The sequence below is a fragment of the Scleropages formosus genome, chromosome 8 (genome assembly GCF_900964775.1).
Source record: "Scleropages formosus chromosome 8, fSclFor1.1, whole genome shotgun sequence".
NCBI classification, from domain to species: Eukaryota; Metazoa; Chordata; class Actinopteri; order Osteoglossiformes; family Osteoglossidae; genus Scleropages; species Scleropages formosus.
This window is the reverse complement of record NC_041813.1, coordinates 1,054,346-1,070,511: the sequence shown is the minus strand read 5'-3', so window position 1 is coordinate 1,070,511 and position 16,166 is coordinate 1,054,346. Positions and strand designations below refer to the sequence as shown.

Sequence of the window (16,166 nt, the reverse complement as noted above, 5' to 3'; positions counted from 1 at the left end):
TGTGATATCAGGAATCTGTAGACACATGAGCAGGATGCACGAGTTTTATGAAGACAGATGAAAGAGAGAGAATTAACTGCAGCACAACGTTGCCCCTTAACTGCAAAATGTCATAGAAAAAATGAAGGGTTTGCCTTTAGATGCATCTAAAAACCATACATCTATGAAGGCTGACCATTTTATTTTTATCTATGTATCTTGCCATTTTTTCTCACGTGAGCAGAAGCTGTCTCAACAGTAATTGTAAGGAAAGGATAAAAAAACATGCATAATTAAGAGAAGAAGAGAGAATATGTGCCAAACTTACTGTATTGTAACTATGAAGCGTACTTTTTCATTCACTTTATAACCAAAGATATACATGCCCATCCCAAGTCCCACTGTGCTACTTCAGTAGGAATTGGACATCATAAAGGATTCAACACAAGCACTTATTCAGTAATAAAATGCAAGGGCTAAGTTTAATCCAGGGGTCTGTTTGAAATTCCTCGCACTTGATTTAATTCTATCAGTTTTTCTGTGCATCCAAAAAAGCAAAACATAGCCATATTTGTTAGATAAACCACATATGCTCTGATTTATTTAGCATGAGCATGAGCTGAATTTACCATCGGCAATAAAAAAGGGGTAATAAAAGGAGTAATGGAAAATAAAGATAAAAAATAGCATGGCTATTAAATGGTAAATAATTCAAACTGCACGTGAAATCTTTGGTCCTTCCTTCCCTTTTAATTCAATGCACCACTTATCCTGCATGCAGAAGAGTGCGTCTCCGGTTCGCCTCGATTCCCTGTATTCGGACGTAAACCCTCATTTACTCGCGTAACAGCGTTCCCCTCCTCTATACATTCAGAATGAAGCGTTGCAGAGAAATCCCACGTTCAGTTTTCTCAAAGGCCTTAAAATCGCCCAGATTACACCGCATAACCCTAAACATACAGCATGTATACCATATATTTATGCGTAAATGGACCCATGTCATTACTTGACTTCAGATGATGTGCAGCGATTCATGGCACACAGTTTCAGATATTTACTAAGATTATATAGATTTTTCAACACGGCTAATGACGTAAAGGCCACAGATTCCTAACGGCCATAGGGGAACGCAACGGTGTACTTTTACGCAAGCAAAGCTTTAACTCGCTCCGTGTGCCGCGGTCTCCGCGCTGCTGTGGTCACTAGTAGCCGAGTCCTGTACCACAGTCTCCGGCCGCCGCCCGCAGGACTGGGTCGAGCCTCTCTGGACCTGGGTGATGTGCACACAGAAATATGTAGATGCTGTCGATGAAACGCTACCTTTAGAACGGTTCGAGCGAGACGTGTGCTTCTCACCGCCCGCATGAGCCCACGTGTCTGCGGCAGTCCTAAGGAGAGGCTGACCCTTAGCGTGACTCTGTGTGTGTGCGTGTGTGTGTGTGTGCTGGTGTTGCTGTGCAGCGCCGCAGAGCCCATGCCGCGCTTCCGGAAGGGAAACGGCTCGATCTGTCGCCACTCTCACCGCTCAAACAGCTCCCTGCAGCTGCTGGCTCCTGACGGGCCGACGCACACAAAAATCATCAGGACTCACACACAGCGAGACGCGCGCGAGGCCACGCGTTAAAAATACAGGTAGTACGTCCAGTAAAGGAGGTTGACGAGGATGAAGGACAAAGGGAAGGACACGCGGGAGTAGTTGTCTATGTAGTGCGGGTTCTCCACGTGGCAGCAGTTTGCCAGCTGGGCCGCCCTCTTCAGGAGGGACAGGGACTTCCGGCAGCGGTCCTGCGCCTCTTCGCTCGCCTCCTCCTCGGCCTCGCCGCCGTCGGAGGGGCCGCGGCCGCAGCCGCCCGCCGTTCCGGATGCTTCCTTGCGCTGCTTGGCCCTGCTGGAGTCGCTGGCGATGGTGGTGAGGATACCGTTCATCTCGCTCTCACATTCTTGAGTGCTGCGTTCACACTACGGGTGGGGGGAGCAACATGAGCGTCAGCGAAGGGCCGAGAACCCGAAACGCTCCCGCGCATTTGGCAGGTAAAGCTGTCGGTGGGTGGCACCGGTGCCTCGCGGCTCCTGGCCCGTGGCTTCAGAAGCGGGAATAAACCCGGCTCGCTCGGTCCGCGTGGAGCCTGCGTATCGCTGCCGTGTTTGTGCGGGATTCCTCCCGCTCTCCAAACACACGTGCTTCAGCTGGCTGTTTTTGCGCGTGTGCGTGACGGCCCGGTGATGAGCCGGTATGGCGACCTGTGTGTACGCTCTCTCACGGGGGGGTGAGGCATCTACCAGCGTAGTGCTTAGAACTGCAGTCTGAGCTAAAGGTCACTTTTTTCAGTCCCACCTCCAGCTGCAGTACCCTTGGGCAACGTACTTACCCTCAGTTGCTCCAGGAGAATTACCGTTATTTATCCACATGGGTACATAACTGGAGGTAGTTTGGCGAACAGTGTCGGCCAGATAAACTAACGGAAATGTCATGTTTTTGGAATAGGCTCTGGACCACCATGACCCTGCACCGGACAGGTGGTTATAGGCGTATGAGTGAAAGAATGACTCTTTTAAAACTGTTCTCTTCTCAAGGTGATAAACTGAATTCTTTAGTCCTTATTAAACACTCTAGTTTTAAAAATGGAATTTTAATTTTTTTTTTTTTTTCTGCCTGCACAGCAACAGAGGAAGGTAAGATTTTCAGGGCCTGGTTTCAAACCCTCTCTGCCAGATGGCATCGGAGAGACTGAAGATGGTCACCATGGCCACCTTGAGCTGCACCGAAACCTCGGAATGGGAGCGAGGAGCGGAATCTCACAGCTCAGAGAGCAACGGACAGGCTGTGGACCTTCGGCTTCTTTATGTTCACTTTTTATTTCTCCTAATGATCTGGTACACTGTTTTCCTCCACCGACAGGAGGTACAAAAATAACCCATTACGTAAAACCCATTACATAATACATTATTATTTTTTTTCTTCTTCTTTCTTCATTCCAAACAAAAGGAACGTTAAGAGTGTGTCAAATGTTTCTCTTTGGAAATTTCCACAGTAGTTTTGCATCTACAGGAAATGTGAGGAAATGAGTAAAAGTGTGTGTACTTTAATTAAGTGGTTTATGATTTATTTTTTATGTTTAAATTAGAAAAAGGAAATATTCAGCCTGGATATATTTTCAGTTAAAAGTACTGGCCCCTTTATTCATAATACACTATTATAAACAAATTCTTTGTTCCTTTACTGCCATGTCTAGCTTTGACACAGGTTTTCATAAGTGACATTAATCTATGTAATTTAAAGTGCATTTCATATAAATACCTTGTTTCAGAGAGAAAGCAGTGCAATTTTATTCTTGAAAGAACATAGAATTTTACCGCAGTGTGGCAATAATGAATAACAGGTCTAACACTACGAAGCAGATGCATAATGAAAAATTGAAGGGCTGTAATAAAAACAAGAAATACATTGTGGGAATAATGCAACACTGGTTTAAAGTTAAAGAAGCACATCTCAGTTTAGCATTTCATTGCTTCATGATACCACAGAGAAGCCTGCGATGAAGGCTAAAGGGATGATGTGCATGAGATGAGCAACCTACCTGTCACGCCGGTAGCTCGATGATGGTGATGATGGTGATGATGGTGAGGAGCCCATGGGGAACACTCAGGCAAAGACACGGGACAACAGCGATGAGGATCTCACCACTGGGATGAACTTGTGATCTGGAGATGAAGGCTACGCTCATGAGAACGGCAGCTCTAACAACAGGGACCAGGGTCTCACCATGATTCCACGTGTGATGTCCGGGTGTTGCAAGGTGCAGAAGTGGGCGACGGCGTACTCGATGAGGGCGCCGAAGATAAAGCTGAAGCAGATTCCCAGGTAGACATCGATGGCCTTGATAAAGCAGTTGGCGTTGGGCAGTGAGGTTCTGGCACCCATCATCAGCGTGGTCATGGTCAGGACCGTGGTCACCCCTTGAGTGTGACACAGTCACAGCATTGCACCTCATGGTTAGCACTTGTCGGAAATGTTAGACGGCACCGTAAGACCGAGAGGGTGTCATTAACTGCGAAGAAGAAGGTGGACCTAGTATTCAGATCTGCGCTGAGGTACAGCAGAACGGTGAACAGGCGTGTGAGCAGGTGCAGCCGGAGGGGCACGAGGGCAGCTACGTAAGGAAGACCAGGCGCCTTGAGATGCGCCGCAGGTCTAAAATAAAACGAGCCTTCAGGCATGAATGTATGGCGCCGTTACGCAGGGTGTGGTGTTTCCGGCGTACGTGAAGGTACCTATACAGATGCGAGCGGGAACAGAGGACTGACTGATCCAGAAGGACACCCAGGACAGGACCACCAGGAGGCTCGAGGGCACATAGGTCTCCAGAATGAAATACAGAATGCTCCTCTTCAGTTCAAAGTGGAAGATAAGTTTGGGGTAATGTCCTGTAAGCAGAGTCATGAAAGGGTATGAGAAAAAACACACAGCGTTTGTTTGGCTCTGCAGGGAAGGAATTTGACTTGGAAGTGAAATAGGAAATGGGCTGATAGGCCTGTGACAACTGCAAGAAATATAATTGTATTTATAACAGACACACTATGGACCCCGTCTCCTTCTTGCACGTAATTTGAAGAGAGACGTGGCAATAAGAGGCTGCGGGAGAGTCCCTAACATGAGGAACAGTCAGCGTCTGTCGGCACACGGCGGTACTGGAGCGCTGACGCCAGGGGGCGCCGCAGAGCCGCACCCGTCTCGTAAATGGCCTCGGACACGGAGGTGTAGTGGTCCTCCACGGTGTACTGGGCGAGCCGCAGCGTGTCCAAGCCGCTCACCGACTCGTTGCCCCTGGTCCAGTAGAACATGACGTCGTTCACATTGTAGCCCCCTGTGTGTGGGTGGAAAGAAAGAAAGAAAGAAAGAAAGAAAGAAAGAATTCCAGGTAAAGTGAAACACTTAAAATGTTTGACCTCTGTCTGTGCCTTAAATAAAAGCTGCTTTGGACTTGATTTGTGGGAAAACCTTACAAGCTACGCGCTGCTTCTCGGTATCAAGGAATAAGATATTGCTGTAGATTAAAGAAAAAATAAGAAAGTATTAATAATAATAATAATAATAATAATAATAATGTAACGAAGGCTATGAAATGATGAGCGCAGAGAGAAGGAGCGCAGTGAGCGGCGCAGTTCCGCTTCATTCCGCTTCATTCCCCTCCGTGCCGCTAGAGGGCGCCCTACATTCACGGGAGTGTAAGGCAGCGCTTCGGAAGTGTCCCTTAATGACATGACTGCCCCCCCCCAACATCACACAGGAATTTCTCATTAAACGTGTGTTTTCCTCTTCTCCAACAGCCGACGGACACACCGTAGTGTAAGGAAGCCATGCATTATTAATTGAGGCACACTTTGAGTGAAAATAATTGCGAGTTGCTCCCCAAACACTGCGGCATCATTGGCAACTCCCCCCATGAGCCAGGCTGAAAACACACACGCATTTTCCAAACCGCTTGTCCCATTTGGGGTCGCGGGGAGCCAGAGCCTAACCCGGCAACGCAGGGCATAAGGCCGGAGGGGGAGGGGACGCACCCAGGACAGGACACCAGTCCGTCACAAGGCACCCCAAGCGGGACTCGAACCCCAGACCCACCGGAGAGCGGGACCCGGTCCAACCCGCTGCGCCACCGCACCCCCCCGTGCTGAAAACATTCATGCAGTAATCCATCATCGTCTTCCTTGAATCCATAACGCGCAGCAAAAACCACGTGTCAAGTTTGCAGGCTGGGTGAAAGCGAAGGGGTCGTAACGCGCGCAGACGCCGCTCTCCAACATACGTCGCATCTAACGAGTCCGAGTCGCTTCTCCGATACTGTACTTTTTCACGACCGATTCGTGTCCCGGCGCGAAGGCCTGTCTGCAGCTATCGATGCCCTGTTTACCGGTTCCTGTGGCGGCATGGGACAAATTGACTGCACTCCAGCATCGCGCATCTCCTTCCGGCGAAGCGAAGCTCTTTCTGCAGAGACCCCCGAGATGCGCGTCGCTTCGAAAAAAGGCGTCTCCTCAAACGAGTCGATGGAAATGCAACCGAAACGTACGCTGCTCGCAACCGACGCCCGCGACGGCGTCGCAAAAGCAGATAGAAGGACGGAGCACGAGGTCATTGCGCGAGCAATAAGAAGGGATTCCTCGGTACGTGTCGAGTATCGGGCCGTCACGCACACTCCTTCCCACCGGCGCAGTCCTTTGACACGTGCGCATTCTGCCGTTTCTCCTGGGTCGTGCCGGAGGCCCTGAGCCAATGGGACAGATGTCACTGCAAAGTCGAGCAATAATGCTCCTGATCCCTGCTGGGACGGCCAGCGCGACAGGGTGGGGGAGGGGGGAGGTGTTGGCCGGGTGGGGTACGGCGCCAGCTGCCGCAGTGACATTGCGAGGCAGTATGGGTACTCGCCTCGGCGCTGTGTTCGGGAGTAACACGGGTCACCATCAGTCCGCACCTTTGAGCTGCCATTCTGAGGTTCCTGCTGAGAAGCATGACAGAACTCTGGCAAGGCGTGTGTGTGTGTGTGCGTGCGTGTGTCTGTGTGTGTGTGCGTGTGTGCGTACGTGCGTGCGTGCGTGCGTGTACACGTGACACATTTCAAGTGCAGTCTCATATCTGCTGTGTTACCCTTAACAGTGTCAAAGTTCACACCAAATATTTCTTAAATACGTCTCACTAAATCAAATTAGAGCAGCTTAAGGATAACAGTCTGTAATTCATTTTTACCGCATTTGTGACTCGTTTCAGAAAAATCTCAAACCCCGACCCTCTGAAACGGGCCTCCCGATGCGCTCGCACGGCCGCCCTCTCCCGGCGGACCGAGAATACGCCGTTCGGCTGGAGGCGAGCGGCTGTACGGCCTGCCTGTCTGCCGCCGGCGAACAAACGGGAGGCGGCGTCCGGAGGCCCTCGCGGTCCCGCCCCCTCCTGCGCCGGGCAGGTACGCTGCTCGCCCCCCCCCCCCCGGGTTCACCCGACGTAATGAGCTTGAACGGAGGCGCGGGGCCTCGGCACACTTTCCGAAAGAGCGACCGAGGGGCCGCGCCCGGCTGCCGCGGAAGACCCTGAGCCAACGGGGCAGATGTCATTGCAAACGCAACCCATAATGGGCCCGAACCCCCCGGGAGTGTGGGCACAAGTGGGTCGCACGCTAAATACGAACGGAAACGCACATTTGCAGCGTGAAACTTGGGCCAATACCTGCATCCAGCAAAGGAGATTATGCCTGCATTTCAAAGCAGATTATTTTCCTTTTCACCAGATGGTATGCGATACGAAAATATGTTTGTTTTCCAAGCAAACAAATCTGTGTCACATTGCCCAGCTATGATGCGATTGCTGTGCACACGTGGGCAAAATTGTCAGTGAGTGTGAAAATACATAGCTGGAAGTAACCGCAGTTTTGTTGGTATTGTGCCTGCATGTCCATTTGGCATTAGAAAAGAAAGAATAATAATAAGAATAATAATAAGAATAATAATAATACATGCATAAACTGGAAAAATGTGCCTTGGGCAGGCGAGCAGTTAGTGCTCTTGCCATGCGGTCCTGAGGTTCCTGCTTCAAATCTCGTTCCTGCTGAAGTGTCACCGATCAAGGTACTTATTATGAACCGATACAATAAGGAGAGGCTGCTGCGGGGAGGGTGAATTATAATAATTCATTGCACGAGCTTAACATTATAATTTTCCTTACCCCAGCGGTGTGCCCTAAGGTAATGACATTTCAGTGCAGGGTACCAGGGTGCGTGTAACATGTAAACGTGGTGCTCCGCACACACGGGGTACCGATGATGCGCTTAGCAGCGCGGCGTTAGAGCAGCTTGGCCGGAGCGCCGGGCTCACGTGGGGTTGCAGCCCGGGGCAGCAGTGCGCGCAGAACCGCTCCCGCTAACGGACTAATTATTCACATGTGTTCGCGAGTCACTTCTGCGTTTCCGCGCTCTTAAACCCTTCACCCCAAATTAACGCCGTGCCAACTCAAAATGACCGCATTCCCTTTCCAGGAAATATAAATATCCCCTCTCCGAAGATAAAAACCGGTTTAGAGCTTCTGCAACTTAATATTAACATGTAAGGTTTTCCAACAAGTCAAAATAATTTGCCCTGCCGGTTTGTCGGTGGCCCATCGAAATGTATTTCCGCACGAACGCAAAAAGGCAACCGTCTGTTCGCCACCGGCGATTCGGCGTCGGCCTTGACGACGTTCTGCAAGTACGTTCGGCGCGTGCGTTCGCGACCCGGACCGCTGACCGCAGCGCTGGAGCCCAGCGGCAGCTGCTCCCTTTGAGCAAAGCGCGCAAAATGTGTGCAAAATTGTTCCGGCGAACGTGGCCTTACAGCTCTCCAGCTGCAGCGTGCAGGTTTGCTTATCCATGGGGTACTTGGTGAGGTCCATATTGCAGGCCACAGTTGTGGTGATCCTTAAAAAAGGAGCAGGCACGAGAGACAGATGGCAGATGACAGACATTATATAAGTTTCCTCAAAAAGCGGCCAAAATTCCCCCCCGCTCTCCTCTCCTCTCCTCTCCTTTCTGCAGGACCGAGGCAATGTATGAGTGCTGATATCGTAAAACTTGTTGCAAAACAGAACTCTTTCGAACCTTTGGTTTCACGTGCTGTCACTGTCCTGTCTGTCTCTCTCACACACACAGATGCATACACACATACTGACTGAAAGACATCCAGACAGAGTACAAATAAATGCATACATCCACACACGAAACACATCCATATCCATAAGCCCATACGGTCATAAACTTGTTGGATGTGCAAGAAATGTTCTCACTCTTTCTAATGATTTTTAATACATTTCGTTTGATTTGCTCGGTCATTTTAATGTTGATTCTTCATGCTCATGTCTGCAATGTCTCGTGCGGAGCTGCCAACACACATGCCTTGCCTCGGTATTGCCTCCTACGTTATCTATGATTCGGGCCAAATGCATGCAGCACATTTGCATAATTTTCTTACATTTATTAAACCTGCAAATTATTTAGCTAAACATAAAACTTACATTTAAGAAACATAACCTAAAACATTTTAAAGCATTTACAAATGTATTCATAAAATATATAACATATTCTCACAACATGCAAATAAGGAAACGGCTGCAGCATTTGACTTAAACTTCTTTACTTCAAAGCAGAAGTACGAAATTCTTTCAAATTAATTACGTTTCACGTTGCGCTGAACCCCATAGCATGATGAACTCACTCACCTCAGTGCATAAAGAACTGTGCCATTGGGAAATATCCTGATCAGTCGGTTCTCAACCGTGATGTCATGGAGGAAAGATTTCTTGGAGTCCACGATGAACGTGTCTGGGACCCACAGCAGTTCCACGAGTCGGCCGTCTAGACTTAAGCTCTTGTTTCCATCGAAAACAAGACGCTCATCTGTCCAGCGCTGCCGCAGGAATATGGTGGCTGTGTAGTCCTACGGCAACACGCACACACACACAAGTAGGTTATTCTAATATAACAATAATGTTATTGTTGGGGATTTACTGGATGATGAGGCAACTGTTTCCCAAACTAAACAGAGATATTACAGTATTTCATTTTAATTGAAAAAACCGTACAACTAGAATCCCGCTTTCACAGTTCTTTTCCAGACTGTTTTCGGTCAAATCAGTTCCAATTTAGAAATTAATTTAGCAATTTGTTAGCAGCCCAAATTACAAGCCTGATTTTTAAGCAGTGTTTTGATTTTGTCCATGATTAATGAGCAAAGACACAATGAGCGCATTTCCGTAAGAAAGTCAACGTGCAGATGGAGTTGCATTATTTCAATATGCTGTAAGTCAAAGTGTGACACTGAAACGTGGCCCAGCGATGAACGAAATTCATTTCGCTGAATGGAGTCACTGGGTTTGGCTGCTCCCATATGTGGGCCACACACACGTTGCTATATTTTGCTGACCTACTCATTGAGCGGAGAGCAAAGAGCTCCGTGTTCAAGGCTCATTTGTAAAGTTTTTCCAGTTGATGATTTGCACGCTGATGATTGAATCATAAGAAGGTCTCTATGGCTGCTGCCATGAAGGAGGTGCTGCACCGGGGTTCGAATGCACCAGTAAAGTGTCCTGTCCTGGAAGAATGAAGAGTCGTGGAATGGTGCCTTCGGCCCGTTTCCCCTCTTAGTTTGAATCTTATGGTCTCGTCGGCATTAACGTGTTGCCATGCGTGAGGGGGACTGCTCAGCAAGGTTCTTACCATGTTTATTTCAGAAATGGTGTCGATACTCGCTATGTCCAAACTCATACCCACTGTCACAGGACCGTCTGAGGAGTAAACAGTACAACGTAAAATCACATGAGACACTAGTGACAGGCAAGAAGGAAAAGGAAGATGAAGAGCACATCTCTCTCTGCCTCTCCATCACAAGCGCACACACACACTCACACACACCAGACTCTATACATTCTACTCTACATTCTAGGTATCAGAAGAGAGAACTGTCACTGCTGCGACGACTTTCAGCTCACAAAAATAACACACGTAAACAGCGTTGGTTCTAAGTCTCTTTTTAAAGTCTTCAAGAATCATGCAAAAAAGACACAGAGTAGGTTAAAAAAAAAGCCGTAAATTTATCGCCTTACTATCAAAGAAAGGCCGAAGGTATTTGTTGTATCCCTTCATGAGCTTCTGGATTGTGGGTGGAAGGATCTCACCCTCCTTCACTTCTGCGCTGAGTAAAAAGTTTTCCATCGTCCTGCAGGAGAAGTTCATAAGCTGTACAATGAGAAGGCGCTTTTCCTTACTGTCGTACTAGACGTTGCGCTCGCATCAGCAAGCGTCTGCCAATTCAGCTGGACAAAAGGACAGAGTGGCAGCACTGGAATTCTCCCCCAGTCTCATCATTTGTATGGACGGAGAGTAAAAAGTAGTCAAACTATGCAGGATGAAGCGCAAAATGGATTTCTGCAATAGGGTTACCTCCTGTTGGGAACAAAACAGAAATCACTCTGATGAAAGCATGTGAAATTCAGGGAAAAAAGAAAAAATCCACCTTCTCATTCAGTCCGATGTATGTACGGTGCTGTTCGAAAGTCTGTCAACTCCCTGTGTCCCTTAGTTTTACCATGAAATACCATGAAATTGACATTTATCGAGAATCAGTCTTTCTCATGTGACACAATAGGTGCGTAAGACCAGTTATTTGCACGCACTGTTGCGCTGGTGAAACCAAGTAGGTAAATAGAATCGGGGTATAAATCGTAATCACTTATTCTTTTAACAGGATTATTTCAAGATTTAATACAAGCATAATGAGCACCCCTAAAGGGTTCCCATACTTTCAAGCAGCACTTTATTTACTCCATGATTCAAAACTGGTTAATCAAATTTACTTTTATTTTCCTTTGCTGGAGTTCAGTGCGAGTGAGCCCATCACATTGCTGGGCACTGACGTGCAGATATGAACTCTGACTCTGTACACTGCAAACCACAAAGCAGCCCTTAATACAAGCTGAGTCTCTGTTAAAACATGCAGGGAAAACAAATCTCTTTACGTAACCAAAAATGCATTAAAATAGAACAACCGCACATGGACCAGAAACGGTAGGAATGTGATTCAAATGCTCTTGGTGACTCACATACTCTATGGAGGAATTAGCCTCGTGGAGGAAAACCCCATCTGAGAGCATTATTTTCTTGGCAAATAAGAAAGGTGGCAAACACATCTTTTGCTCAATTAGTGAGCAAGCAAAACCAAGAAAAAAATGCATGGTCAAAAACAAGGGATAACGTAATTGAGATGACAGAGGATATATGCGAGGGTACCACCTTTCCCAAGATTGTTAGCCTTCAGTGGAAACACTTGTCTCTGAATGATGCTCTAAATAACACTAATATTGCAATAATGGAATAAGCAAAAAAAAATGCTAATTATATCACTTAAAATGTAACTTCCATTATATTTACCTCTTTCTCAGTGTCACCTAAATATTTCTAAAACAATACAGATGCTATTTCTAAAGTTTTATGCTAACACTGGGTAAAGATAGAAAAGAGTTTACATTATGACAGCTAAAAAGAGTAAAATGTTTGGCATAATTTTTTAAGTGAAGAAAGTACATGTGTGTATAAAAAAATAAATAAAAATAAAAAAGCAAAAAGCGCAACATTTACAGCTTAATGCGTTTTAAAAAACCGTGCAGAAATGTCTGTGTCCTGTGCAAATATATTAATAGTACAAGATATCGTGCTAATAACTTCCGATCAGAATTTGCGTCGATCAAAGACGAAGTCATAACCCGTAACGGATGGAGAGGTGGGACACAGGACCACATCCTTGTTGTAATATTTCACTGTATCATGCAAGGACAAACCCAGTGTACAACACGCACACACACACACACGCACACACATACACACACACGCACACACACACACACACACACACTTCTTGTTGTTATTCTGAAACTGAAGTACCAAAACCAGCGCTTGGAAGGCCCAGCACCAGCACTGATCCAAACCATGCAGAAAACAAAGACAAGCAATTAAATAAAGTAATTACCCTGAAGTAACATTTCAACCTAATTGAGTGTAAAAGCACCCAAATACCTCATTATTTCCCGCTCTTACTCATGCAAAGCTGTGAACCCAATTAGAAACGTTGTTTATGTTTGCCATTTGGACATAAAACACCATGAGCGCTGAAATTGTTTTAATGAGGAGATGTGCTTACAAGGGAACAAGTGTCTGTGTGTCCAGCTGTTGCCACCGCTGTGTGTTTCGGCCACTTTGAAAAGTTTCTTAAAACCTATTTAACCCGTAAAAGCTAAGAATGGAACTCTAAGAACGGTATGGTGAACTGTGAGCTCTCTTTACAAGAAACGCCTTTTGAGAACAGAAATTTCTCAAAAGAAACTGGAAATATAAGCCTTCGCGATGTTAAGCACCAAGCAAGGCAAGTAGAATCCCACCTCCACACAGGTGGCTTCTCCTATACATGTCAGTTCTAAGGTAGTGCTGTGTGGGTTCCAAAGAATCCATCAGGTCCCTTAAGTACAGAAGTTTTAAAGAAAGTGCGGAAAAATTTTAAGGCACTAGAAAAACCTGGAGCGATAAAACGCAGAATTCTCTTGAAGGACAGTATCATTACGAATGACACTGCATTACTGTTCTTTTTTCATAAATGACACTTTACAAAGAGCTCAGTGAAGAAGGGTTATGATTGATTTCAAGAATTATGACAATTACCTGGTCAATATTAATTATAGTAATAATCACCTTTATTTTATACAGCACATTTAAAAGGAGGTTTTATACAATACAGAAGAAACATGAGTGGGATACAATTGTAAAACAATTTAAAATCAGTCCTTTACAGAGCCACTCCTGCAATGCAACGTAAATGTTTATATGTAGCTAAAAAAGAAGCAATAAGTGAAATAAGGAATTGATTAGTTATTAACAAGCTCTTGTCAAATGGGGTGGTTCAGACTCAATATGAGAGGCATATGGTACAACGCAGGGTACACCCTGGTACATGGGACTCCAGTCTATCGCAGGGCGGTCACACACACACACACACACACACACACACACACACACTTATTCACATAGACACACCCTCGCACGCTAATAATTCCAGAGTCACTAATTGACCTGAAACACCTGCCTTTGGACTGGGGGAGGAAATGAGAGAACCTGTAGAAAATCCACCACAAACTCCACAAAGAATGGGCTGGATTTGAACCCACGTTTGAGTTGTGTGGAGCTTGAACGTCACCATTCCACCCAAGAACAACGCAGCAAAAGGAACAGAATAAAAAGCACAAAATAGGGAATATAAATCAAGAGGGAGAATGGGAATAAAATCTGTAGGAACCTTGAGAAAAGTACTTCCCCTCCATCGATACAAAATGAATGAATTGTATGTAGTTTAATGTATAAAATAAGACTGCAAACTGTCTTAAAGAAAAGAGTCAGATGAAAAAAAACATAGGCAAGACTTTCTTTGAAAGGATTTGTCTGATTTGTCTTCGCTGTGCTTCCTGGGTGCAGCGTCTCTGCATTATTGCAATTAGCAGGAGAAAATCTCACACTGCTTCAGTGAACTGCCACTGTTTTGGAACCAGCAATTTGTAACAGGCTTTAAAAAAATCGCCTGAATATGCCATCCGCCAGCATTACAGTATCTGAGCCCCACTGTCATGCATATGTACATATTTATATTTGCATTTTGTCTCAAATTAGCCAAGACACATGTGAACTTGCACCTCTGAGCTTCTTTGCTTGTGTAGCTAATAGTGTGCGGCAGTGTGTGGGACATGGAAAACGGAGTCGTCTTAGTGGGTGTGTGTGACTTTGATCTCGTGTGTGTGTGTGTGTGTGTGTGTGTGCTGGAGCGTGGGGAACATGTGATTACACAGGCACTCAAGAGCCTAGTTACAGATTACTAAAGCCTTCAATTTTTTAATAAAAATCTGTCAATTGAGGAGGTGCTATCGACTTGTCCCCAGCATTCAGCTCCTCGTGGCTTTTGCTGGCAGTGTTATTCATCCCTAAACCAAAGCAAGCTCTGTTTTAAAAATAACAGGCCCCAGAGCATAACAGCACATGTAAACATCGCGAAAGCAATCTAGGGGCTTTGCATAAGTGCAATACTCTTCATTAATATTCTAAGCACAGTCAAACTTCTTGGAACTTTAACTTCTGGAGCCCGAGGAAAAGGTGCAGAAGGCAGCGTGTTCCTGGCTGGCTAAGGAAGCCGCAGAGCCATGGACACGTGCTTTGGGCCACGCCACTGCCTGTGTATATTATATGTTATAAATTAATACACTGGTCCCATCCAACTGACCTGGGCTGGTGTTGGCCAGCGGCTGTCCACCGGTCATACGATGTGGCTCAATACAAATAACATCCTGGAGTGACACGTTGCCACTTTTATATAATTGTTTCATGAAGGTTCACTTTCTTAGTGTTTTTCCATCGTGCATAATACAACTCAGATTCATATTTAATTTGAAAAGAAGGAATCTGAGCTGCGCACTCCTTTTACGTTTCCTCCCCATGACAAAGAACATACAGCACAATTCTCTCATCCCCAGTTTGTTCACCTGAGAACTCTGCTGCCGATCACTAAGGACAGGTAAACCTCTCACTTCGGGCTGGGCATGACAGATAAAAGGACTGAGTTTTCTTTCATGGCTTTTGTAACCCGTGTAACAAGATATTTAATATTAATAACCTTCGGTAATTTTCCTTTGTGTGCTCATTACTATTTATAACGTCGAATAAGATTTGATACGATTTGATAAGATTTCATTAATGCATTGGATAAGTCAAGCAACCTGCAAACAAATGAAGCATCATAAACTAGGTTGTTTCCATGGGTACTGAGGATATGCTTTTTACATCTTTTTTGACACAAAGACAAGCTGGCGTTAAAGCTAGCTATGTCTCATGGAATGTGTGCTGCTATGTCTCGATTAAACTTTCATTAGAATAATAAAATCCTGAAGTGAAACACATTGCCTGAAACTGCTTGTCCTGGTGAGCCAGAGTCCAACCCGGCAACACAGGGCACAATGCTGAAGGGGGAGGGGACACACCCAGGACGGGATGCCACTCCATCGCAAGGCACCCCCAGCAGGACTCGAACCCCAGACCCACCAGAGGGCAGGACCCAGCCAAACTCGCTGGCTGATATAAACATGATTTAAATGTGTCTTACAAAAAACAACAGAAGACAGACATAAACTGTCTAGGAACTGGTTGCAATTGTATTGCACAAAATAATGCCATAAAAATTGAAGAACACATCAGCATTATTTTTGTTACCACTATATAGCTATATATTTGAAAAATAATATCAACGCTAAACACAATCCATTTCTTTCATCAGATCACGCTATATCAGATGGTCAAGTGGCTAATTTTTTTTCCCATATTCCAAAACATTAATATGCAGTAGTGATACAGACAAGCCGTACTAATCGTGTCACCTTAAAGGGTGAGTATCTGGGTTTCAGCTATTAGGGATTTTTTAGAAGTAGCAGAATGTTTAAACCACAGGAATTTTTATTTTTTTTTAAATGAAGCCATCAAACCCTAGGTAAGATAAAACCTTACAAGAAAAGACTAAGAACGGAACTTTGGTTCAGACAACTTATACCTAAACCTTAAACTTCATCACATTTCCCTAGTAGCAACAGG

General features: G+C 45.7%; 1 protein-coding gene across 1 annotated transcript in view; it reads right to left on the bottom strand.

The window, feature by feature from the left end:
* Window positions 1–1,599: 1,599 nt before the first annotated feature.
* The window catches only part of LOC108925798 (gamma-aminobutyric acid receptor subunit pi), a 31,413-nt gene continuing 16,846 nt past the window's right edge, over window positions 1,600–16,166 (bottom strand). Inside the window, exons 3-10 of the mRNA XM_029254266.1 lie at window positions 10,601–10,713; window positions 10,215–10,282; window positions 9,218–9,435; window positions 8,338–8,420; window positions 4,707–4,844; window positions 4,252–4,404; window positions 3,743–3,936; window positions 1,600–1,938 (exon numbers count right to left, since the gene is read on the bottom strand). Of these exons, the coding sequence (XP_029110099.1) occupies window positions 1,600–1,938; window positions 3,743–3,936; window positions 4,252–4,404; window positions 4,707–4,844; window positions 8,338–8,420; window positions 9,218–9,435; window positions 10,215–10,282; window positions 10,601–10,713 (1,306 nt within the window). The remainder of the gene's footprint in view (window positions 1,939–3,742; window positions 3,937–4,251; window positions 4,405–4,706; window positions 4,845–8,337; window positions 8,421–9,217; window positions 9,436–10,214; window positions 10,283–10,600; window positions 10,714–16,166) is intronic.